Here is a 23,974-nt window from a genome sequence, read left to right on the forward strand (position 1 = left end):
GTAAATTAAACAGAAAACCTTGAACTCACCAAGATAAAATGGATAATTGAATGTTTTCTCTGATTTTGTCAAATATAAATTGACTGGATATTGTAACTGTAGTTCTTGCTTGATAGCTGTTTTGTTATATGTAATTTTACTATGTTAAAGTTAAGACCTCCCTTTTTGATTAGACAGAACGGGGGAGATGCTGAGGGATGACCTTTGTACTATATGTACTATTCCCATTGGTTAACAACCAAAGCTGCTTGGCTTATGGCAATGCAGAATAAGGTTAGGTGGAACAATCAAACTGAGGACTTGGAGGAAGAGGGGTGGAGTTGGGGAAGTGCAAGCAAGCCGCTTAAGGAACAAGATGTGCTAGAGAACAAGTAAAGCCACAAAGCCACATGGCAAAATGTAGACGAATAGAAATGGATTAATTTAAATTGTAAGAGCTAATTAGTAGTAAGTTCAAACTATAGGCCAAACATTCTGAAATTAATATAAGCATTTGTGTGATTATTTGGGACCAAGCAGCTGAGACAAGAGAAAAACTCCACCTCCATTTACAGCACCAATTCTTGGTCTACAGCACCAATTCTTATGGAATCCCTACTGATTTCCATATCTACACACCATCAAAATGACATCCCAAAATAATCTTCTGTAGGGCCAAGAAAAGGGTCCTGGTAATGATCTGCTTTGTTTGGCAATGCTGGGGCTCAGAGAGTGACATCTCCTGAATATGTCATTTTCTCCCCCATGCTGCATAATTTGATCTAAAAGAAGCGAAAATGCCTTAAGAGCTAGGCCTTATTCTTCTCCCTACCAAGTGAGGAGAGGCTCTTCCTGGAATTTCCTAATCTGCACTGAGCAGATTAAAAAGGAACACAAGTGTTCCCCCTTCCATTTAGAAGCCTCCCTGTCTAGCTGGGTACAGTCAGCTGGAGAGTCTCCCCACTCGCAGGCAGACTTTCAGAAGGTACTGTCTGTTCTTGGGGCTCCCCCAAATTCTGAAGACTGTCTCTAGGACTTGTTTGCTTCGTCATCATTTAGGCCCCTTAAGTTTGTCTACAATTTTCCTTTTCTTCTCTACTACAGAAAAAGGTCAAAGAAATTTCTGGATAACTTTGGAATTGTGGGTAATCTCTTTGTACTGTGTGATTGTTTTCTCCAATTACTTTTTTTTCTTTTTTATTAATTAATTTATTTAATTATTAAAGATTTCTGCCTCTTCCCCGCCACCACCTCCCATTCCCTCCCCCTCCCCCAATCAAGTCTTCCTTCCTCCTCAGCCCAAAGAGCAAGCAGGTTTCTCTGCCCTGTGGGAGGTCCAAGGACCACCCACCTCCATCCAGGTCTATTAAGGTGAGCATCCAAACTACCTGGACTCCCACAAAGCCATTACGTGCAATAGGATCAAGAACCCATTGCCATTGTTCTTCAGTTCTCAGTAGTCCTCATTGTCCATTATGTTCAGCGAGACTGGTTTTGTCCCATGCTTTTCCAGACCCCGGCCAGCTGGCCTTGGTGAGTTCCCGATAGAACATCCCCATTGCCTCAGTGTGTGGGTGCACCCCTTGCAGTCCTGAGTTCCTTGCTCGTGCTCACTATCCTTCTGCTCCTCCTTTGGATCGTGAGACTTCAGTCCAGTGCTCCAATGTTGGTCTCTGTCTCTGTCTTCTTTCATCGCCTGATGAAGGTTAATATTCAGGGGGATGCTTATATGTTTTTCTTTGGGTTCACCTTCTTATTTAGCTTCTCTAGAATCACGAATTATAGTCTCAATGTCCTTTATTTATGGCTAGAAACCAAATATGAGTGAGTACATCCCATGTTCCTCTTTTTGGGTCTGGCTTACCTCACTCAAGATAGTGTTTTCTATTTCCGTCCATTTGTATGCAAAATTCAAGAAGTCATTGTTTTTTACTGCTGAGTAGTACTCTAATATGTATATATTCCATACTTTCTTCATCCATTCTTCCATCGAAGGACATCTAGGTTGTTTCCAGGTTCTGGCTATTACAAACAATGCTGCTATGAACATAGTTGAGCATATACTTTTGTTGTATGTTTGGGCATCTCTTGGGTATATTCCCAATAGTGGTATTGCTGGGTCAAGAGGTAGGTTGAACCCGACTTTCCTGAGAAACCGCCACACTGCTTTCCAAAGTGGTTGCACAAGTTTGCATTCCCACCAGCAATGGATGAGAGTGCCCCTTTCTCCACAACCTCTCCAGCAGAGGCTATCATTGGTGTTTTTGATTTTAGCCATTCTGACTGGTGTAAGATGGTATCTTAATGTTGTCTTGATTTGCATTTCCCTGATTGCTAAGGAAGTTGAGCACGATCTTAAGTGTCTTTTGGCCATTTGAACTTCTTCTGTTGAAAAGTCTCTGTTCAGCTCAGTGCCCCATTTTATAATTGGATTGATTAACCTTTTACGGTCTAATTTCTTGAGTTCTTTGTATATTTTGGATATCAGACCTTTGTCAGTTGCGGGGTTGGTGAAGATCTTCTCCCAGTCAGTGGGTTGCCTTTCTGTCTTAGTGACAGTGTCCTTTGCTTTACAGAAGCTTCTCAGTCTCAGGAGGTCCCATTTACTCAATGATGTCCTTAGTGTTTGTGCTGCTGGGGTTATACGTAGGAAGTGTTCTCCTGTGCCCATGTGTTGTAGAGTACTTCCCACTTTCTCTTCGATCAGGTTCAGTGTGTTTGGACTGATATTGAGGTCTTTAATCCATTTGGACTTGAGTTTTGTGCATGGTGATAGATATGGATCTATTTTCATTCTTCTACAGATTGACTTCCAGTTTTGCCAGCACAATTTGTTGAAGATGTTCTCTTTTTTCCATTGTATACTTTTAGCTCCTTTATCGAAAATCAGGTGTTCATAGGTTTGTGGGCTAAAGTCAGGGTCTTCTATTCTATTCCATTGGTCGACTTCTCTGTTTTTATGCCAGTACCAAGCCGTTTTCAGTACTGTAGCTCTGTAATAGAGTTTGAAGTCAGGGATGGTAATGCCTCCAGACGATCCTTTATTGTATAAGATTGTTTTGGCTATCCTGGGTCTTTTGTTTTTCCATATAAAGTTGATTATTGTCTTCTTCAGATCTGTGAAGAATTTTGATGGGATTTTGATGGGGATTGCGTTGAATCTATAGATTGCTTTTGGTAGAATTGCCATTTTTACTATGTTGATCCTCCCAATCCAAGAGCAAGGGAGGTCCTTCCATTTTCTGGTGTCCTCTTCAATTTCTTTCTTCAAAGACTTAAAGTTCTTGCCAAATAGATCTTTCACTTCCTTGGTCAGAGTTACCCCAAGGTATTTTATGCTATTTGTGGCTATCGTGAAAGGTGATGCTTCTCTGATTTCCCTCTCTGCTTCCTTATCCTTAGTGTATAGGAAGGCAACTGATTTTTTGGAGTTGATTTTGTAACCTGCCATATTCCCAAAGGTGTTTATCAGCTGTAGGAGTTCTTTGGTAGAGTTTTTGGGGTCGCTTATGTATACTATCATATCATCTGCAAATAATGAAAGCTTAACTTCTTCCTTTCCAATATGGATCCCCTTGATCCCCTTATGTTGTCTTATTGCTATTGCTAGAACTTCAAGCACTATATTGAAGAGGTATGGAGAGAGTGGACAGCCTTGGAGTGTTCCTGATTTTAGTGGGATGGCTTTGAGTTTTTCTCCATTTAATTTAATGTTAGCTGTCGGCTTGCTGTAAATAGCTTTTATTATATTTAGGTATGACCCTTGTATCCCTAATCTCTCCAAGACCTTTATCATAAAGGAGTGTTGAATTTTGTCGAATACTTTTTCAGCATCTAATGAAATGATCATATGGTTTTTTTCTTTCAGTTTATTTATATGGTTGATTACATTGATAGATTTGCGTATGTTGAACCAGCCCTGCATCTCTGGGATGAAGCCTACTTGATCATAATGGATAACTTTTCTAATGTGTTCTTGGATTCGGTTTGCCAGTATTTTATTGAGAATTTTTGCGTCGATGTTCATGAGTGAGATAGGCCTGTAATTCTCTTTCTTGGTTTGGTCTTTGTGTGGTTTTGGTATCAGGGTAACTGTAGCTTCATAAAAGGAATTTGGCAATGACTCTTCTGTTTCTATATTGTGAAATACATTAAGAAGTATAGGTATTAGCTCTTCTTGGAAGTTCTGGTAGAATTCTGCATTGAAACCATCTGGTCCTGGGCTTTTTTTGGAAGGGAGATTTTTGATAACTGTTTCTAATTCTTCGCGACTAACAGGTCTATTTAGATCGTTCACCTGGTCTTGGTTTAGGTTTGGTATATGGTACTTATCTAAAAAAGTGTCCATTTCTTTTGCATTTTCCAGTTTTGTGGCATACAGGCTTTTGTAGTAAGATCTAATGATTCTCTGAATTTTCTCTGTGTCTGTGGTTATGTCCCCCTTTTCATTTCTGATCTTATTTATTTGCGTGTTCTCTCTCTTTCGTTTAATTAGTTTGGATAGGGGTTTGTCAATCTTGTTGATTTTCTCCAAGAACCAACTTTTTGTTTCATTGATTCTTTGGACTGTTTTCTGTGTTTCTATTTTGTTGATTTCTTCCCTCAGTTTGATTATTTCCAGTCTTCTACTCTTCCTGGGCGCGTCTGCTTCTTTTTTTTCTAGAGCTTTCAGGTGTGCTGTTAAGTCCCCAATGTATGCTTTCTCCGTTTTCTTTAAGTGGGCACTTAGTGCTATGAACTTTCCTCTTAGCACTGCTTTCATCGTGTCCCATAGGTTTGAGTATGTTGTCTCTTTGTTTTTATTAAATTCAAGGAAGACTTTAATTTCTTTCTTAATTTCTTCCTTGACCCAGGTGTGGTTCAGTAGTTGACTGTTCAGTTTCCATGAGTTTGTCAGCTTTCTGGGGGTAGCATTGTTGGTGGCTTCTAACTTTAATCCGTAGTGATCTGATAAGACACAGGTGGACACTGATATTTTTTTGTATCTGTGGAGGTTTCCTTTGTTTCCAAGTATGTGGTCAATTTTCGAGAAGGTTCCATGAGCTGCAGAGAAGAAGGTGTATTCTTTCCTATTTGGGTGGAGTGTTCTATAGATGTCTGTTAAGTCCATTTGATTCATTACCTCCAACAATTCTCTTAATTCTCTATTAGTTTTCTGTCTGATTGACCTGTCCATTGGTGAGAGAGGTGTGTTGAAGTCTCCTACTACTAGTGTGTGTGATTTGATGTCTGCCTTGGGTTTTAGCAATATTTCTTTTACATAAGTGGGTGCTTTTATATTAGGGGCATAGATATTCAGGATTGAGACTTCATCCTGCTGAATCGTTCCTGTTATGAGTATAAAGTGTCCCTCTCAATCTCTTCTGATTGATTTTAGTTTGAAGTCAGTTTTGTTAGAAATTAGTATGCCCACACCTGCTTTTTTCTTAGGACCATTTGCTTGAAAAACCTTTTCCCATCCCTTTACCCTGAGTAGATGCCTGTCTTTGTGGTTGAGATGAGTTTCTTGCAAACAGCAGACTGTTGGATCCTGTTTTCGTATCCAATCTCTTAGCCTGTGCCTTTTTATAGGTGAATTGAGACCATTAATATTAAGTGATATTAATGACCAGTGGTTGTTAACTCCGGTTGTTCTTACTGCTTTTGGTAGAAGAGTTTGTGTGTCTCCCTTCTTTGAGTTGTGCTGTTGAAGGGTCGCTAGATGCCTGGGTTATTGTAGGCAGTGTTGGCAATGTTGGATTCCTTGGGTTGTGATTTTCCTTCTATTACTTTCTGTAGGGCTGGATTTGTGGCAACGTATTGTTCAAATTTGTTTTATCCTGGAATGTCTTGTTTTCTCCATTGATAGTGAACGATAGCTTGGCTGGGTATAGTAGTTTGGGTTTGCATCCATGGTCTCTTAGTTTCTGTAGTACCTCTATCCAGGACCTTCTGGCTTTCATGGTTTCCATAGAAAAGTCAGGTGTAAGTCTGATCGGTTTACCTTTATAAGTTACTTGGCCTTTTTCCTTTGCAGCTCTTAATATTTTTCTTTAATCTGTATATTTTGTGTTTTGATTATTATATGGCGAGGGGACGTTTTTTTTTTTTTGATCCAGCCTGTTTGGTGTTCTGTATGCTTCTTGAATATTCAAAGGAATATCTTTCTTTATGTTGGGGAAGTTTTCTTCCATAATTTTGTTAAAAATGTTTTCTGGACCTTTGAGCTGTGCCTCTTCTCCTTCTTCTATCCCTATTATTCTTAGGTTTGGTCTTTTTATTGTGTCCCATATTTCCTGAATGTTTTGTGATGAGAATTTGTTGGTTTTGGTGTTTTCTTTGATCAGTCCGTTTATTTTCTCTATGTTGTCTTCAGAATCTGAGATTCTTTCTTCTATCTCTTGTATTCTATTGATTATGCTTGTTTCTGTAGTCTCTGCTCGTTGACCTATATTTGCCATATCCAGCTGGTCCTCAGTTTGTGTTTTCTTCCTTGCTTCCATTTCAGTTTTCAATTCTTGGACTGTTTCCATTACCTGTTTGATCGTTTTTTCTTGGCTTCCCAGGGTATCATTTACATATTTACTCATTTCTTCAAATTTTTTGTTATACTTCTCATCCATTTCTATGAGGGCGTTTTTTACATGTTGTTTAAGGGACTCTATTGCTTTCAAAAAGTCCGTTTTTTTCCTCTTCTCCTGTGTTAGGGTGTTCAAGTCCTTGTGTTGTAAGATCATTGGGTTCTGGTGTTTTCATGTTGTTTTTCAGATTGTTGGGTGAATTCTTGCCTTGGCGTCTGCCCATCTCCTCTTACCGATGCTATCTATTGGGTTTGATTTAATTGTAGCGGGGCAATCTGCTCTCAGTGCGGGCTTCACTGTTTCTTGCCCGCACTATCCTGCATCCAGTGCCTCCGCCGCCCGGGCCTGCCTGCCGGTGCCTCCGCCGCCCGGAACTGTCAGTGCGCCGATGCCTCCGCCGCCTAGGCCTGCCTGCCTGTGCCTCCGCCACCCGGGCCTGCCTGCCGGTGCCTCCGCCACCCGGGCCTGCCTGCCGGTGCCTTCGCCTCCCGGGCCTGCCTGCGCGCTGGTGCTTCCGCCGTCTAGGCCTGCCTGCCGATGCCTCTGCCGCCCGGGCCTGCCTGCGCGCCGGTGCTTCCACCGCCTAGGCGTGCCTGCTGGTGCCTCCGCCACCAGGGCCTGCCTGCCGGTGCCTCCGCCGCCTGGGCCTGACTGCCGGTGCCTCCGCCACCCGGGCCTTCCTGCGCGCCGGTGCCTCTTTCTCCAATTACTTGTCTTGCCATTTCAGTCCAGTTAACCTTCAGAGAAATGAGCATTTCTTCACCCCTGCAGGCAGGCACTTCCCAAGAACCCAGCGCTGAGCCATTTCTAACCAGCAGGACTCACAGGGAAAGGTCACTATACAAAGTACAAGATCCACTCAAATTTCCATTTAGGGAAAGGGAAAATGAATGAAAACCCCCTTCTGTGCCTAAAGATAAGACATGAGTGTGGGACCCTGAAACCCTGAAGCTCAGGTTGAACTCTTCCCACTAACCAATCAAAGTATTTTGGATAGCTCAGATAAAATCCCCCCCCCCCACTCCTCAGTCTATCCCTCCCCTTCCCCCTCCCTCCTTCCTTCCCTCCCTCCTTCTTACCTTCTCTGACCCCCTTGTCTCCTCTTCCTTCTCCCCTTCGTCTTCATGGTTTTTGTGAACTCACCTGAATCACACCTCTTTCTGGGAACAGTAAACAGTGTCCATACAGTGGCAGCTCAATGCTGTTTCTCCTCCTTAATTTGCCTAGAAAAGGGCATACAGAATGCTTTCAGAATTATCAGTGAGAAACACTTTTTGATGTTTAAAAAATGTCACGAATTGACTCTCTCAGGAGAGACTTTATGAAATGCAAGAGGGAAAAGCAGTGACTTCATGGACGAGCCTGTCCCCATCTATCTGGAGTAGAGTTCATTTTCTAACCTGTGAGATCTGTTGGAAAAGCATCCTCAACTCCACAACCCTCTGGCCTGTTCAGGAAGGTATGGTCCAGGATACAGTTTCCACTGGATGTAGGAGCTGAGGGCCCATAGAGACCAGCTGCACACTTACTGGCTGTGGTTTCCTAGACGCCCCATAGATTTTTAGTCATTTTCACTCCTTAACATCTTGCAGAAAGATCTAAATTTGAGAGGCTGGTGCTCTCTTGAAAAATGATCAATGGGTAAATTAATCTAGAAAAACTGTGCATCACTTACACACTTACTGCATGTAAACCTTCCCTGCAGAAATACTTGTGCATCACTTACACACTTACTGCATGTAAACCTTCCCTGCAGAAATACTTGTGCATCACTTATACACTTATTGCATGTAAACCCTCCCTGCAGAAATACTTGTGCATCACTTACACACTTACTGCATGTAAACCCTCCCTGCAGAAATACTTGTGCATCACTTACACACTTATTGCATGTAAACCCTCCCTGAAGAAATACTTGTGCATCACTTACACACTTACTGCATGTAAACCCTCCCTGTGGGTGCTGTATTCATTAAAGAGCTGGTTTTGCTACTAAGAATCAAGAGGGATGTTCCCAACCACGAACGCCTCCTCTGAACTGAGCACACCGGTAGCATGAGCCACACCATTCCATACCACTTCAGAACAGTACTGAGGACGTCAGCTTATGGCCAACAACTGTTGCAATGGATTTCCATAATTAAAATCCAAGACAGGGACTGAAGAGATGGCTCTTGTGGGCAAAGCATTTATCATGCAAGCGTGAAGACACGAATGAGGGTCTCCAAAAGCCATAGAAAAGCCGGACAAGCTATCACACATCTGTATTTCCCACACTCCTATGGTGAAATGGGAGGTAGAAACAGGACAGTCCTTGGAAACTTGAGGGCCAGGTAGTCCAGCATATGTGGTGGTGAACAGGTCTCAGACAAGGTGAGGACCAACAGCTAAGGTTGTCTAGTAAGGTTGTCTACATATACTATACCCACACTCATATACAGGCATGCACACACACATTCATTTGTGTATACACACGCACACACATACACACACACACACACACACACACAGAGAGAGAGAGAGAGAGAGAGAGAGAGAGAGAGAGGAAGATACATGAGAACTGCCGCAACAATACTAGAGCTTTTTCCCTTTCATTGCCCTGGGCAGATGAGGTCCTCAGAAAGTAAGAAGAGACAAGGGCTAAACAAATTTTTCCTGGGACTCAAATAAGGATATTTCTGTAGGTAGAGGGGACATTTGATAATACCCGGATGTCAGAGACAGTGCTTACAGAGGACAGGAGTCATTCACCCCTGAGGGAACACAAGGGTTTAGAAGGTAAGAATGCTCATGAGGAAACAAGGCGTTAGAAGGTACGAATGCTCATGACAGAATTATTGTGAATATTTTGTTCTGGTGTGAGACCCATTCTGGCTTCAGCTTGAAGCCAGAGTGTTTCAACCGTTCTTCTCAGAGTGCATGCAGCTGGATCATGGCAAAGGAACGGAAAGGCCTCAGAGGCAATCACCCTCTGCCCTGCTTCTGGAGCCCTGTGGAGCAACCTAACATTTTCCCTCTAAATAACAGCGCAAGTTCTCCACTGGGCTAAGCCAGCTCAACGCGCCGCTGCCCTTCGGATACATAAAGGCATGTAAAAGGATGGCTTCTGTTCTCTCACAGTCGTCTCAAAAGGGCAATTTTCCTATTACATGGACTTCAATAGCGAAGTTTTCCTTGACAGTAAGATACACACCGTCAGCTATTCGGGAAGGCAGAGTTAACACAGTCTGCAAAGACAGCCCTTTCAGAGCGGGAGGACCCTGCAGAGATCAATTTGTGAGTGCACAACCGCAGGACAAGACAGGTGTGTCACCACCAATTCGCCGCCCTGAAAGGCACAGCTTACTATTCTGTTGCTTTCCCCAATACTGGTTTGCTCACTCATTTTAATACATGGTTTCGGGGAATGAAACAAAAACAAAAACAAACAAACAAACAAAACCACTGTGAGCCAGAATCCAAGAGGGCACTGTGGGGTTTCAGCAATTCTCCTGGAAGCTTCTGGGACATTCTTTCTCTTCCACTTGTATTTTGTTTGAGCAGAACATCTTGGTTTTCCAGCGGTACCTGTGAGGTTTGTTAATCAAATGATTTCCAGTCTTAGGAAGGGACTCTGCTCAGCTTGTGACAGTGTGACCTCCGGGGACAGTTTCTGCCCCTGCCAGCAAAATCTCCCTCATAGTGTTATCCCTCCCCTTACTTAAAACTCCATGCTTAACATTTAGCTTCTTTTATCTTAATCCCATGAAATAGCAGGTGTTCAGAAGGAATTGACGCATCTGCTGGCTTTCTGGGAACACTCGACTTCTATGAACATTCTCTGCTAGTTTTAAACTCTACAGGTCGGAAACAAGCTGGAAAGCCAACATTGTGGTTTATGCAAAGCCACCTTGTGACTCCACCTGCTGCTACTGAACCTTTCTGTGAGTCTGAGAGCATGCACACGGGGTGTAAAAATGTGTGGATCTAAGTACATAACTGTCTGTTTTCTGTCTGTAAGCGCTTGTATCTGATGAGTGTGTTTAGGAGGACTTGCATTTATTTGCATATGCTTATGATTCTTCATGTGTGCACATGTGTGTGTGTGTGTATGACTGGAAAGGCTGATGGATTTGTTCATGTATAGGTGTACATTTGTCTGATGGTTCTGTGGGTTTGTTCAGGTATAGGTGAACATTTGATGTTTCTGTGGATGTGTATATGATTATAAATGTATATACATTGTGTATAGTAAATATGAGCATGTTTGAGATAGTACCAAGGTATGTATGTAGTGGCCTGTGTAAGTACAAATTCAAGGGTCTGCATTTTTGAGGAGTACATACAGTGGGTGTGTTTTTGTAATTGTGAATGTGTATGTGTGCACAGTAGTTTATTATTTGTGATTGTACGTTGTAGTCTTATGTGTATGACAGTGAGCATCGAGTGAAAGGGTGTTTGCTAATTTATGTTGTGAGTGCACCCACACTTGTCAACGTGTGCCTATTGTACTTGCGTGCATGTGTGCTTTTGTGTATGAATATGAACGATGTGTGTTTGCGTGCTGGTACTGGTCTCTATGCTTGTGTTCAGTGTGCGTTTGCCTGTGTGTACGTGAGGGCTTATTTGTGCCTGTTTCTGCTGTGAGCGGCTGGGTGCCACCACGCTCCTGCCCCTCCGGGGCTATCTGCCCCATCAGGGGTTGGCCTGGGCAGAGGCGGAGGCCATGGTCCTGGCAGGCAAGTGAAGGATGCGCGCTAGGGAGAGTAGGCAGCGCCTCCGCGGCAGCCACCGCGCCGACTTTACCCTTTAAATCGGTCTCCAAGCCGATTACAGCTGATCTCCCACGTGACGTTTTACCTTCTGTCTCCCGGAGCGCCTTGCCCGAGGACAGTCCTCAGGCTGCCGCGCGCCACACTACGCACCCGCCGCTGGGGACTCGGCTCCCGCAGCAACTTCGTGGGTACGGGCGCCCTCGGAGGGCTACTTGGCACTGGGCTTCCGGGGATCGGGAGGCGTCGGGGACTCGAGAGGGCGCGGTCGGGGAGGAGACGGTGCCCCAGCCCGGTTCGGCGCCCTAGGTCTGGGCGGCCGGCGGGGTGCCCTGTGGCAGGCGGGCCGGGGTGCGTCTTTCCGGAAAGCACTCTGTGATGGCTCCGCCGCGGGGCTGAGACTGCGACCCCAACGCCCCCACCCTCACCGCGTCTCGCACCCTCGCCATGCAGAAAAGCGTGCGCTACAACGAGGGGCACGCCCTGTACCTGGCCTTCCTGGCGCGCAAGGAGGGCACCAAGCGCGGCTTCCTGAGCAAGAAGGCGGCCGAGGCGAGCCGCTGGCACGAGAAGTGGTTTGCTCTCTACCAGAATGTGCTCTTTTACTTCGAGGGCGAGCAGAGCGGACGCCCGGCGGGCATGTACCTCCTGGAGGGTTGCAGCTGCGAGCGGACACCCGCACCACCCAGGACCAGCGCGGGACCGGCAGGCGCCCGGGACGCCCTGGACAAGCAGGTACTACGCACTCTCCGTTTCCTGGCTCCCAGCCCCAGGCGACTCCCCGCTTCACTGTGGTGCTGGGTGGACAGCGCAGAGACCCCAGAGCAACGCACATCCCTGTGCGCGAGCAGAGATTCCCCACCTCCACTGCCTAGGGTTCAGCTGGGCTAGGGACCAAGCTGGTTTTGTTTTTGCTTTTCACAATCCTCTTAGAGACCGGATTTTTTTCAGTTTCTTCGCTAATCACTCCATGATGCTCTAGATTACATTCAGAAAGATGTGTGTCTGTGGCGACGTGTGTTGACACCTGTTAGATTTAGGTTTGCGAGACCGAACTAGCTTATTTGTAAAAGTTTGGTTTCTTTTTTTGCTCGCTTGGGACAGGCAGAGTTCTTTACCTGCAAGGGATGGCTCACTGGTGGTGTTGGGAACCAATCAGGCTATCAAGAAAGGCGTTCCTGGTCCATCATGCTTTGCAGTTTAGGACTTTCCCTTGCGAACATTTGTCCACTGAGGTCAGTCATGAAGACACACGTGTGCCTATTTCCCGAGGATTAGTATTTGTCCCTGAGTTCTGGCTGTGTTTAAAAAACGTGGGCATTTAAAAAAAAAGAACACTCTGTACTTTAAAGTAAATGAGACCTTTTAGCAGTAGGTCGTACTTTTAGTGAGTTTTGTTGTACATTCAAGGCGTGGGGGAGGCACTAGGTTAATCTCTGAATGCCCATTCCTGCAAATACGAAGCATACCGGCTCCTAATGCCACTCATTTAGTAAAGGATGATCTTATCCAACCGAAATGCTTTCGCTTTGCTTCTCTATCTCCGCCCATGGAGGAAGGAGAAGCTGGATGGGCAGTGGGGGATGGAGGACTGATTGTCCTTGCTAGTGCAGAAAAATTTCCTAGGCTGCATTTTCCACGCAAGTTAGACCAGGCTGCATCTACAGCAACCCACAGAGGCTGCGACAGACACGATGGAGTGGCGCTCGGATGGCCACCCAATGTTGCTGCCCTCTTAGAACTTAGAACTCAGAGAAGTTGAAACCACACCGGGCACAAGACTGGTTTTTGTTTGCGCTGTAAAACATTAACTTCGGTAAATGATAAGGGATTAAAAACATTAGAAGAGCTAGGAATTTGAAATGAAAAAGATGCCCTTTGACTTTCGAAGGAGCTTTCAGTCATTTGAGAAACTGGTTTCTAAGCTAGCCGATACATGTATTAGAAATGGGGAAAATTCAAATCATGCAGTCTAGAATCCAAGAAGAGTTTTGAGGAACAAGATTTTTTTAAAAAGTGTGTGTGTGTGTGTCTTTTTTTGAATAGTATTAGAACACCCACAAGAACCTCCCCGCCCCCAAGAATTTTAAGTGCTATTATGTCTGAAATAAAAGAGGGTCCTTTAAAATAGTTTGAATATGTATCACTGACTTGACTCCAAACTGCTTCCTTTGCATTTATTCTTAAGTTCACAAGTCACTGCTTCTTGGTTACTCTGGAACGGAGTTCAGGGAGCGCTTAAGGCTTCTGTGGCTTCTGTTGATCTTCTGAAAAAGGCCTGAGCTTCATCTTCAGGACCGTTGTCTCTAAGTTGGACTCTGATAGAGGACTGAAATCCCTGAATAGTTAGAGTTCTAGACAGGTCATTATATGCAAGATTTTTCTCTATACCACGCATGAGCCACGGTTGTTTGTCATCTTATGCAAATTTGGGAGTTTGGAAATTGGGACCTTTGGGGTTTGTAGATAAAACTGATATGTAATGATGCAAGCATTCCAGAAGGGATTTGAAGCTGGGCTTGGAGAATTTTTAAATTTTGCTGTGTGTTAGAAACACTGTTTGGACATGGGTTAGCCTAACCGAGTAGAGTTTTTCTTGAACACTGCTACCTAGAGGTGATTGAAGTTCAATTAGAAGAGACACTGTGGGAATAAGAAACAAGGAGAAACATTCCATCTAAGTTTGAGCAGATGCAGATGGTCTTCCTTCAGTTAGTTAATTGTGCCGCTTTTCAGGGCTGCAGATCATCTCTCTCTAAGGCTCTAAAAAAACGGTGCAACATTTTTTGCCATACAGAGGATCTGAACGGCAATTCTACAGCAATACTCACTGTACTAAAGCTAAAGGAGAAAAATAGTTGAAGTGGGCATCCTGAGAACCTGGGCGGCAGTCACACAAACCTGTAAGGAACACCCACTGAGCCAGAGGCTTCGCCATTCTCAGAGAGGGAATCTGGCATCTTTGGTCGATACATTAATAATCCAATTCTTGCTGTAAACCACCTCTAATGGCTTCCTTTTCAAGTCACTTTAACCTGCTAGTTAAGTTTAATTAGACTTATAGCTAAGCCATAAGAAGAAATACCCATTTGTTTTCTTTATCTAAATAACATTTCAAATTAAGTTCATTGACCGAAAGAAGAAAAGAGAAAAGGAAAGGAAAAAGTCAGAAAATGAACCAAAACATAAACTCTGATTTTTTCTTTTCTTTTTGTCAAGAAGCTCAGTTTCCAAATGTGCCCAGGTCGACGGCTATTTATGCTGCTCCACTGAGTTCACGGTGTTCTAGGGTTTTCTCTGGCAAGTTCTTGAGATATTGCTAGACAGTCTTATCAGCATTTCCACAGTGACTGTTTCTTTAGAACAGCAATGATGATATAACCAAATGAATTTGTTTAAAAATGCTTAAAGTGATTCATTGCCTCCAAAAGAATGTTTCTTTTTTTTTTTTTTTCAAATATGTATCTGGTTGTATTTTTTTCTAAGCCCCATTTCGGGCTAGTGAAAAACTTCCGTCTGTAGCAAGCACGTTCTGTGGGCTCTGTTCTGACTTGAGACCATTTACCATCTGGTCTATTTGCACTCTCCTTGGCTCTCAGAGCCGGCTTTTTCTTTATCTGTCTCCTTACTTTCATTTTAACCTGTGCTAACTTGGGCTTCCAGATAGGTAAAGTCCAACTCCAGATATGAAAAGAGCTTTGCTGGGGAGGCTTATTTAAATCCACTGAGCTCAAATTAAAAAATAAACAAAACCAAAAATCTGCATGAGATGGCAGTTGGGGGTACAATGTGCGAATCACTGTTTTGGTCCTTGTTATTTAAACTCTAGACACATGGTTGTTGTTGAACCTTGTGAAACGCAGCTACAGACCATCACATGCTCAAAGACAAGTGGGGCTGATTTTCAAACAACCCCTTGTGTGACATTCCTTTACTTCAGTGGAGAGATCTCCTGAGTGTTTGCACTTAGGGTCAGAGTACACACCCCAGTTACTCCCGGTCTTAAGTAGCCATATGCGTCTCCCGCGAGGCAGAAAAGATGTACAGTAGCAGCGAGACTGTCTCTCTTCTTCATCTGCTCTTGTGTTCAGCCTAGTTTCCCTCGCGTGGTGCAGGGTGGGTGGGGGATGGGTATTCTTGGCTCTAGGGGCAAAAAGAATTATACATGCTTGTCATATTTGTGCTGATTTAATTTGAAAGGGATTGCAGGTTCTGTGATATCTCTGTCACCTCATTACTAGACAGACATTTTAACCTTCTGAACTTGACCACAAGGCAGGGATTCTTCAGCATTTGATTGACTTGGGTAGAAGAGCACACAAACTCAGAGCTGTTTGTAGGGGGCAAAGACTGTAGGGATTTTTGCTTTACTTCTTGGGATTGAGCAGAGGTACAATAGCCATGGGTGCTTTTCCATTTTTGCCCACTGAACACATAGGGAAAATGCAATGAAGACATTTGATAACTCTTATAAGGTGTTCAAAAATATAATCCAGGGGACAGAGATGATTTCTTACTTGAAATTTATAAATACTTTTTCAATGAAGTTAAATAAAGAAAAAGAACTTGTAGATTAGCGAGAGTTAGTTGTTTAATTCTGGCGACTCTAGTGTTTAGAGTACTGAAATTTGTGTTGAGGATACAACACAGGAAAACTCACCACTGGGTGTTAGCTGTGTGTAAAATGCATTTGTGCTGTGAGCTGCATTGGCTGTGGGTTTTAATCAGTGACAGTATTCACACCATGGAAAGGCAGAAAGCATTTGCAGCGTGACAGTCTTTTCTCTTTCTATTTGCCTCCAAAAGATAAAGTTTAAAACAATGATACTACCCGGGCGGTGGTGGCGCACACCTTTAATCCCAGCACTTGGGAGACAGAGGCAGGCGGATCTCTGTGAGTTCCAGGCCAGCCTGGTCTAGTTCCAGGACAGGCTCCAAAGCTACAGAAAAACCCTGTCTTGGAAAAGAAAAGTTATTTCTGTCTAATGCAGACTATATTTTCCATTTGATTTTTGTTTATCCCGACCAAAACTGCTTAAATATTCATACTATAGTAAATATAATTTTTAGTAAAAGAGTAAAAAAGGTTTTTAAAAGACATTTTGTGATGAAATAAATGCCAAAGTGTATGAATTCAGGTCTTAAATCCTATTTTTCACAATTTTGAAGCAGCTTTGTGTTTTCATGCCTGTTTATTTTTCCTTTAAGAAAAGCATGTAGAGATTTGTATTTTATTTGTTTCTGTTGACTATTGAATATGAACTGCCTGTTATACATTTATATATGTTGGGAGTTCACATATTCTCTTTTGTACCAGTGACACTTAAAACTGTGAGTTAACCTACAATGCAGCACTTGGGAGTCTGAGGCAGGGGGATTGCTGTGAGCGCAAAGCCAGTCTTGATTACAGAGTGAGCCTCTGTCTCAAAAAGTTAAAAATATGTGAGTTACAGACCCGCTCTGCCCAAGTGTGGGAAGCGCTATTTTCATGACGGCAACTGTGTAGTGAACAGAAGCCAAAGGAAAAATTCTCTGAAACCGGAACAGCAATGTGCAGGGTGCACTATGACCTTCCCGTCAGGGATTGGTTTCCCTGTGGCATCTATGTCCATAGCCTCGGTGTGTGGTGTGTCACACCATCTCAGTTCCAGTGAACAAGCTTGGTAGCATTCACACCGTGTTAAAATCTCCTAATGATTCATTGCTCAGAATGTCCCCGTGTCTTGATGTAGGATGATATAGTAAAATCACAGCCAGCATTTCAGTCGAGCCGAGATGGTGTAAGAAGGAATGTGGCACTGTGTGAAATGTTTGACTGTTAGAGAGAACACTTGGCTGTGGACTCAACATGGCATTCTTTCAGATCAGTCGTCACATTTTGCACTGGTATGACTTCTAAATTTTAGCTGATTGAGGACTTAAAATACATCAGTTGGTTTTGCCATTTTTCCTGGGAATTAAAATACCATTGCATGCATATTTAGGAATAATGCAGGGTATTCTCCCTTGTTCCAGCAGAGAACATTGATGCAACAGGTGGATCAGAGATGCAGTGAGGTCATGGCCATATGATTTTCCTTTTTACTAGAACATACATGAACCAGTGAAAAATAAAGACTCAGGTTGGAGAGGTGGCTCAGCGGTTAAGAGCATTGCCTGCTCTTCCAGAGGTCCTGACTTCAATTCCCAGCAACCACATGGTGGCTCATAATCATCTCTAATGAGATCTGGTGCCCTCTTCTGGCATGCAGGCATACATACAGACAGAATACTGTATACATAATAAATAAATCTTTAAAAAGAAAAAGACTCAAGCCATCTTCCTTAAATTTCACAATGGCTACAAAATGCTTCAAATATACTTTTGGGGAAAAGGCAGAAAAAAATCGATCACATTTGATCACATTTGCTCTGTATCTATGCAACGAGTTTCTTTTTGAACTCTGATGGAAGATGGGATGCAGATGAGAACAGTTTGCAGCATTGGAGCAGGCAACGAGAAACAGACTTCTTGATGACTCTGGGAGATGCAAGACAAGCTATCTCTAAAAATGAGCGTGTGGAGCCTCAAGTCATTCTTTTACTTATGAATGTGGGCCATGCTTACAAAAAGGCATTGCCAAGACTGAGGATTAGCACAGAGGGAGGGACTATGGATACTGGTACTTTGCATGGTTCCTGCAAGCCTTTATTTTGTTTAGGGTGATTAACTTAGACACCTCCTGATTCATTTCCTGAACCATGCCATTCCTGTGATTAACGTAAACAACGGGACTAGCCTCCCCACCCCTATCCAAGCAAGCAGCTATTTAAAAGCCACAAGCCCTCTTTGGGCCGGCAGTGTGGGAACTGGAAGGTATAGCTTGATCTGAGGCTCATTTTGTGATGTCACAACTCAGCACAGAAGTCAGATGAGACTGCCTCCGTGATGCCCAGGAGTCAGAGGGCACTTTTATGGATGAAAAGAGGTTTGTAGGAATGCCAGTAAGAAGGTCACCAGGTGAGGTGGAAGAATCGGGCATGGTTCACTTCAGGGTAAATCATGTAGGTTTAGGTCATAGGTTGCTGCTTAAAACACCTATGCTCTTGAGCCATCTCTCTAAGTTTGGTAATGCCAAGGTGGTCTGAGAAAGTTCCCAGAAAAAAGAGGTTCCTGAGTACCACATCATGGCCTTCATGGGTAGTTAGGTCCTCCCAAGTTCTTAACACAGAGCCAAACAGGCAAAGAGCGTATTTGTCAGCGGCTGTTTCATTCCTTCTCGTGGACTTTTTAGTTTTCATTGCTAGAATCATTTGGGAGAGGTTTTCCTTCCTTCCTGAGAAAAGAAATGGACACACATAGGATACAAGAATTCATGGACCACTACTGTTTAGTGTAAACAATCTCCAACTTTCATGACACATTTTGTTGTTTCTCTCCTCCTGTGTGTGTGAGGGGTGGGGTAGGGAGCTTATTTTAAAGCCAGTCTCAGACACTGTATTCTTTCACTTGTTCATAGAAGAGTGTTTCCTCTTTGGTTTAGCTCTTGGTTGGCACTGGAGACTGCAGTAGACATAGTTCTGAAAAGACCCGTCTCAGAAAGAGCTTGTGATTTATTCTGTAATAATGTCTATCGATTTAATGGCAGCCATATTTTTATTTGATGCTATAATAAAGGAAAACTGAAGACAGTTGTTATGAAGATATGGAAGTGATGGAAATAGCTTTTAGATGAACTTTAACCTATTACACCTGAGGAAATAGAAAGTTTGCACTCAGTCGTTTACCCATGATCGTGGGATGATGGATGGGGTGACCATGACTGGACCGTATGCAAAGGAACATTTAAATCACCAACTGCTCTATCATCGAAGGGTCTTCCCTCCACTGAGGTGAATTTCCCAAGCTCCTCTGGCTTTACACTGTCGTACATAGCCTCAAGCCACCAATGCATCCCCACACTCTGTTCTTGGAAGATTTGCAACTCTGCATGCACCAACCATCAGTCAGTGTTTCCTCTAGCCTTCAAAATCTTCATCCAAGAGTCAATGCTATACTAAGGCAGTTGTTAAGACCCCATTAATTACGTGTGAGACCTGCCGGTCTTTTCCAGGGTTAAAAGGTTCTGTCCAATGGCTGATGGCTTCACGCTATTTTGATTGCAAGGGAGAAATGTGAACTCAAGTTGTCTTAAATAATGGTCACATATGTGTGCTGGAAACTGCTCAAATGCTATAAGGCCATACAAGAGAGAGCATCTCTCTGCCTATGTTAGGATCTATCTATTCTATGAATCGTGTTCTTAGCTGACCACTTTCCAGTGCATTCCCATTAACTACTTCTGTGTCCCCATGGCCCAAAGTCTCTAACGTCTAGTTACTATACCCATAGCTGGTAATTACCAATTCAATATTTTGGTTTTCTAAAATAAACTCTCATAATTCTGGCTGGCTGGAAGTTTACTTAGTAGCCCAGGCTAGTCTTGGAATCCAGGAAATCCCTCTGCCTTAGGCTCCCAAGTTCTGGGATTACAGGTGTGAGCGACCATGCCCAGCTTGTGGTCCTTTTGCAAAGCTTGACTTTTTCCCTCCAGCATCTCTCATTCACTCCTGGATTCAGGCGTTGTTGATTCCGCTGCAGGTGAGTCTGTCTCACTTCGTAATTTGGTTTTAAACAAAAGTCACAGGTTTCTCACAAGTCTGTTAATTGTAAATCAGCAAGGCAATGGCCCAGGGAGCGTCACAGAAAATTTAGTGGGTGTGACGGACATCATTATTGCTATATAGGGTGCATTCATCAACCTAGTTAATACTATGCTCCGAATGCTAATATTATACATCATGAAAAGCCACAGTGTCTCCCGTCAGTAGCAATTCTGCATACTCACTTTATCACCAAGACCTCTATAATAATACGATTTGCTTCCTCTTCTCTTATTCTGCCTTCTGAACTGCTTGGGTTCATGCCCATAATTACTCATTACTTTCTAATATTTTAGCAATTATTTAAATGTTCTTTAAATGATGAATTTAAACCAAAGCCAGTTTTCAAAACATAACTGACACAGAGAAAATGCATAACCATAAGTGAGCCACTTTTCAAATTTTCACAAAACAGATGGATTTTGTGGCTAAGATTTGGACCAAGTGTCTGACACGATTGGCCCTCCAGAAACCAACCTTGTGCCAGTGCATCTCTATTGTCCACCGTGGAAGCCACCATGGAAGCTCCTGTCATTCCTCATCATAATATTGATTGCTGTTGCTTGCTTTTGAGTTTTACATACTCATACTGCAGTGATCCGTGGCAGGCTTCTTACTCAGAGCATCTTATCTGAGAGATTCCTACCTGTTTCTGGATGCATCGGTTCTCTTCCCTGCTCTGCGTTCCACTGGGCGTGTGTACAACAGCTTCTCTATCCATCCTACTGTTGATGAGCAGGGGGGATGCTCCCGGGTTGGAGCTATTGTAACTAATGCTATGAAAATCCAAATTCAGGCTTTGGAAATACATACAAGCACGTGTGCATTTCTGGGTAGGCACGCACAGAAATAAAAGTATTGGATTGTAGAGCATATGAATATTTAGCTTCAGTATTGCTGCTCAACTTCAAAACAGGCTATACAGGACTCTTTATGAAATGGAATCAGAACTAAGTTCTACACCCTGAGGCCCCTTTACACTACGCTTCCAGTCAGACTGGTGCTCCTGGAGAGAGGCAAAGCGTGGGTTTGGCCATGAGGAGGCAGGATCTTTCGTTTTCAACCTGGGTCCATGCCATGCCCCACAGCATCCACCTCCCTTGTTTTGATTGTTGCCTAGAAAGTGGCCAAGAAGGACAATTCCTTTCTGCACAAAATCTGGAGGTCAAGCTGCTTTCCCAATGGATGAGGATATGGGGATAAAAATGTCCCTGGGCATGCAGCTTAGTTCATGGACTTCAGCAATATGGCTGGAAACAACTGGCCAGTAACCCAATGATCTATTGATGGTGATGAGAACACCGTTAGTCCCAAGAGGAGTTCTAAGGTTCAACGTCACCTACCTGTCACAGGCAGGAGGGGCAATTCTCCTTATGATGGGTGAATGTTTGTTGGGAGTCCCAAGTGCACATGAGTTGCTACCCCCTGGAAAACTAGTCTTGATTGGGAGCATCCATGCCCATGCTCCTGGCAGTTCAGTTAGCAGTGTGATTGGTCCAGGTTTACATCACCACGATGGGGTCTCTGTGGTGTTTCGGTCTATAATTTTGCACATGGAAGACTGAGAAAAGATGTTACTGGTGTAGTTTGGAAAAGTGGTTTCCACCCCCAGCCTGGAGGAACCACAGCAAGGTTGGCTGATGACAGCTGACATCACGCTCAGTGGAACGCAGAACCCTAGCAAGTCTCAGCTTACCTGGACTAGGACCAGGCATTTGGGCAGTCATGCTCCGTGTCATGAGCTTTGAGTAGTAGAGTGAGAGATTAAAGCCTCTATAGGACACTTGCTACTCTTTTGTTTCCTTTGCCTTTGCATCTGGGCCTTGCTATAATTTTAGGCTGGCTTTAAACTTGTGATCTCCCACCTCAGCCTCCCAATAGTTGGGTTTATAAACACTTGTTACTGTGCCCAGTCTCAGCCTCCCAATTGTTGGTATTATAGACGCTTGTTACCATACCCCCCTTACTACTTTTAAACTGTAAAGCTTGGGCCCAGACCAGGTACAACCCTGAACATACACTTTCCACTCACACACATTCTTCCTCGAGTCTTCTGGTAGCCATCCTAAAATAGCAATCCCAGCTCAGAGAGGCACAGGGTCTCTGTGGGTCAGTTTTAACAAGACTCGGTGGCAAAGTTGCCTGCATGCCTGATAATTTTGATTGACTGCTGGACGTGGTGTATGAGAAATAGAAGCAATTTGGGGCCCCCAAAGATGCTATTTTCTTTCGGAGGGGATTTACTTTTGCTTCCTTGCAGGCATTAGTGTCTGGGCATTGCACTAATCCATTCTGGGATTGAGCTGGTCAGCCAAGTTTCAGGCTTTGTGAGGGCTTTACTGCCAGTTTGCTCCAGTTTCTGAAGTACAGTGCGCCCATCGTCCTCTCCAGGATTCAAGGACATTTATGTAACTCTTCCTCCTTAGTCTCCTCTGCTCCCAGTGAGGGCCACAGTATTGCTCCCCAGTCTAGGTTATAGCTGCTGTTTTCTACTTGCTTTCTCAACCTCTTGGTTCTTTGTATTTGTGTACTAGAAAATGCTAGGATGGAAGAAACTTCCCAGACCCCAGACTCACTACTTCCCTACTCTGGGCGTCTGTTCCTTATGTGTAGGCTGTCTTGTTAGCTCAGTGATGCTTTCAAACACATGCTTCATTTGTATTGTTTTCAGCTTGGAAATTATTGGTGTGTGAGGAGGAGAGGATTGTCTGCAATAAGCTACTTGGACATTATCACCTAGCCATCATTTTTGTCTTTCTTTAAATTATTGTCTAAAAATATTTTATGTAGTATATTTTTGATCATTTTATTTCCCCTCTCCTAACTCCTCCTAGAGCCCCCTCACCACTCTACCCACCTGCTTTTATGTTCTTTCTCTCTTTCAACACAACCCCCACAGAACCCAATCAAGACAAGCAAAACCGCCAATAAAACAAAAATACCAAGTCAAATCAAAAAGCCCACAAAAAACAAAGGGTCTGTTTTTGTGTCGGTCAGTTCCTCCTGTCCACGGGCCTTGACCTGGAATTTGATAGTCAGGCCGAGTGCACTCCATTTCCCCTTTCTCAGCAGCTGTCAGTTACAAATAGAGGTGGGACTTTGTGTCCACTTCACCTCAGTGCTGGGACTTCGTGTGGTTTGAACCTGTGAAGGCCCTGTGCATACTGTCATAGTCTCTGTGAGTATGTATGTGTGTCTGGAAGACACTGTTTCCTTGAGGTCATTCAGAACCTCTGACTTTTACAAGTCAACAGTTTATGGTGGTCCAAACGTGTATGACACTCCTTGTAAAACAGTGGAGAAGTTTCTTCTCTTCTCCCCTTCTCAAAACGAACCTGTTTATTACCTACAGCTTATAATTATAAATAAGTAAAAGCCAAATTACCGACCTTTGTCAATCTAACTGTGACTATCTTTGAGCATTATATATTTGCACAAGATGAAACAGAAAGATCATTCTGCAGTTATAATATTATCTTTTATAGGTATTCACCTTTATAATTTTCATGGGCCATGAGGCATATGTCTTGAAGGTCACGGTATGACTCTTATCTTTTCCCCACACAATGAATTTACACTTTTTTTTATTAAAAAGTTTTCTTATATCTGGATACCTAGAGATCTCTCTTTATCATCTACTTTAGTCAATGAACATTTAATTTAAAACATTTATCTTTCTGTAGGTCTAAGCTAATTCTTTTCTTCTTAGGAAGAAAAATGAAATAATAGTTTGATTTAGAATACTAACTTCTCTGTTTTCAAATGAACATTGTTTTGTATTAACTATAAGAATAGGTTAATTGGTTAATTAATTATGGGTATGTGTTCATGTGTATGCATATGAAGGTACATGTATATATGCCAACACCAGAGACTGATGCTAGGTATTGTCTTAGTCAGCATTTCTATGTCTGTGATGAAACACTGTAGCCAAAGCAACTTGGGGAGGAAAGGGTTTATTTGTCTTCTATTTCCATATCACTGTACGTTATTGAAGGAAGT

General features: G+C 43.3%; 1 protein-coding gene across 6 annotated transcripts in view; it reads left to right on the forward strand.

Moving 5' to 3' along the window:
• Positions 1-11,154: 11,154 nt before the first annotated feature.
• Positions 11,155-23,974, forward strand: part of Rasgrf2 (Ras protein specific guanine nucleotide releasing factor 2) — a 222,831-nt gene continuing 210,011 nt past the window's right edge. For 5 of the 6 annotated variants that reach the window (XM_057789497.1, XM_057789499.1, XM_057789498.1 and 2 more), the window contains exon 1: positions 11,155-12,025. In XM_057789497.1, the coding sequence (XP_057645480.1) occupies positions 11,738-12,025 (288 nt within the window). In that variant the 5' untranslated portion in view covers positions 11,155-11,737. The remainder of the gene's footprint in view (positions 12,026-23,974) is intronic. The other variant, XM_057789502.1, reaches the window with a different exon arrangement.

This window comes from Chionomys nivalis, chromosome 15, assembly GCF_950005125.1.
Source record: "Chionomys nivalis chromosome 15, mChiNiv1.1, whole genome shotgun sequence".
In the NCBI taxonomy this organism is placed as follows: Eukaryota; Metazoa; Chordata; class Mammalia; order Rodentia; family Cricetidae; genus Chionomys; species Chionomys nivalis.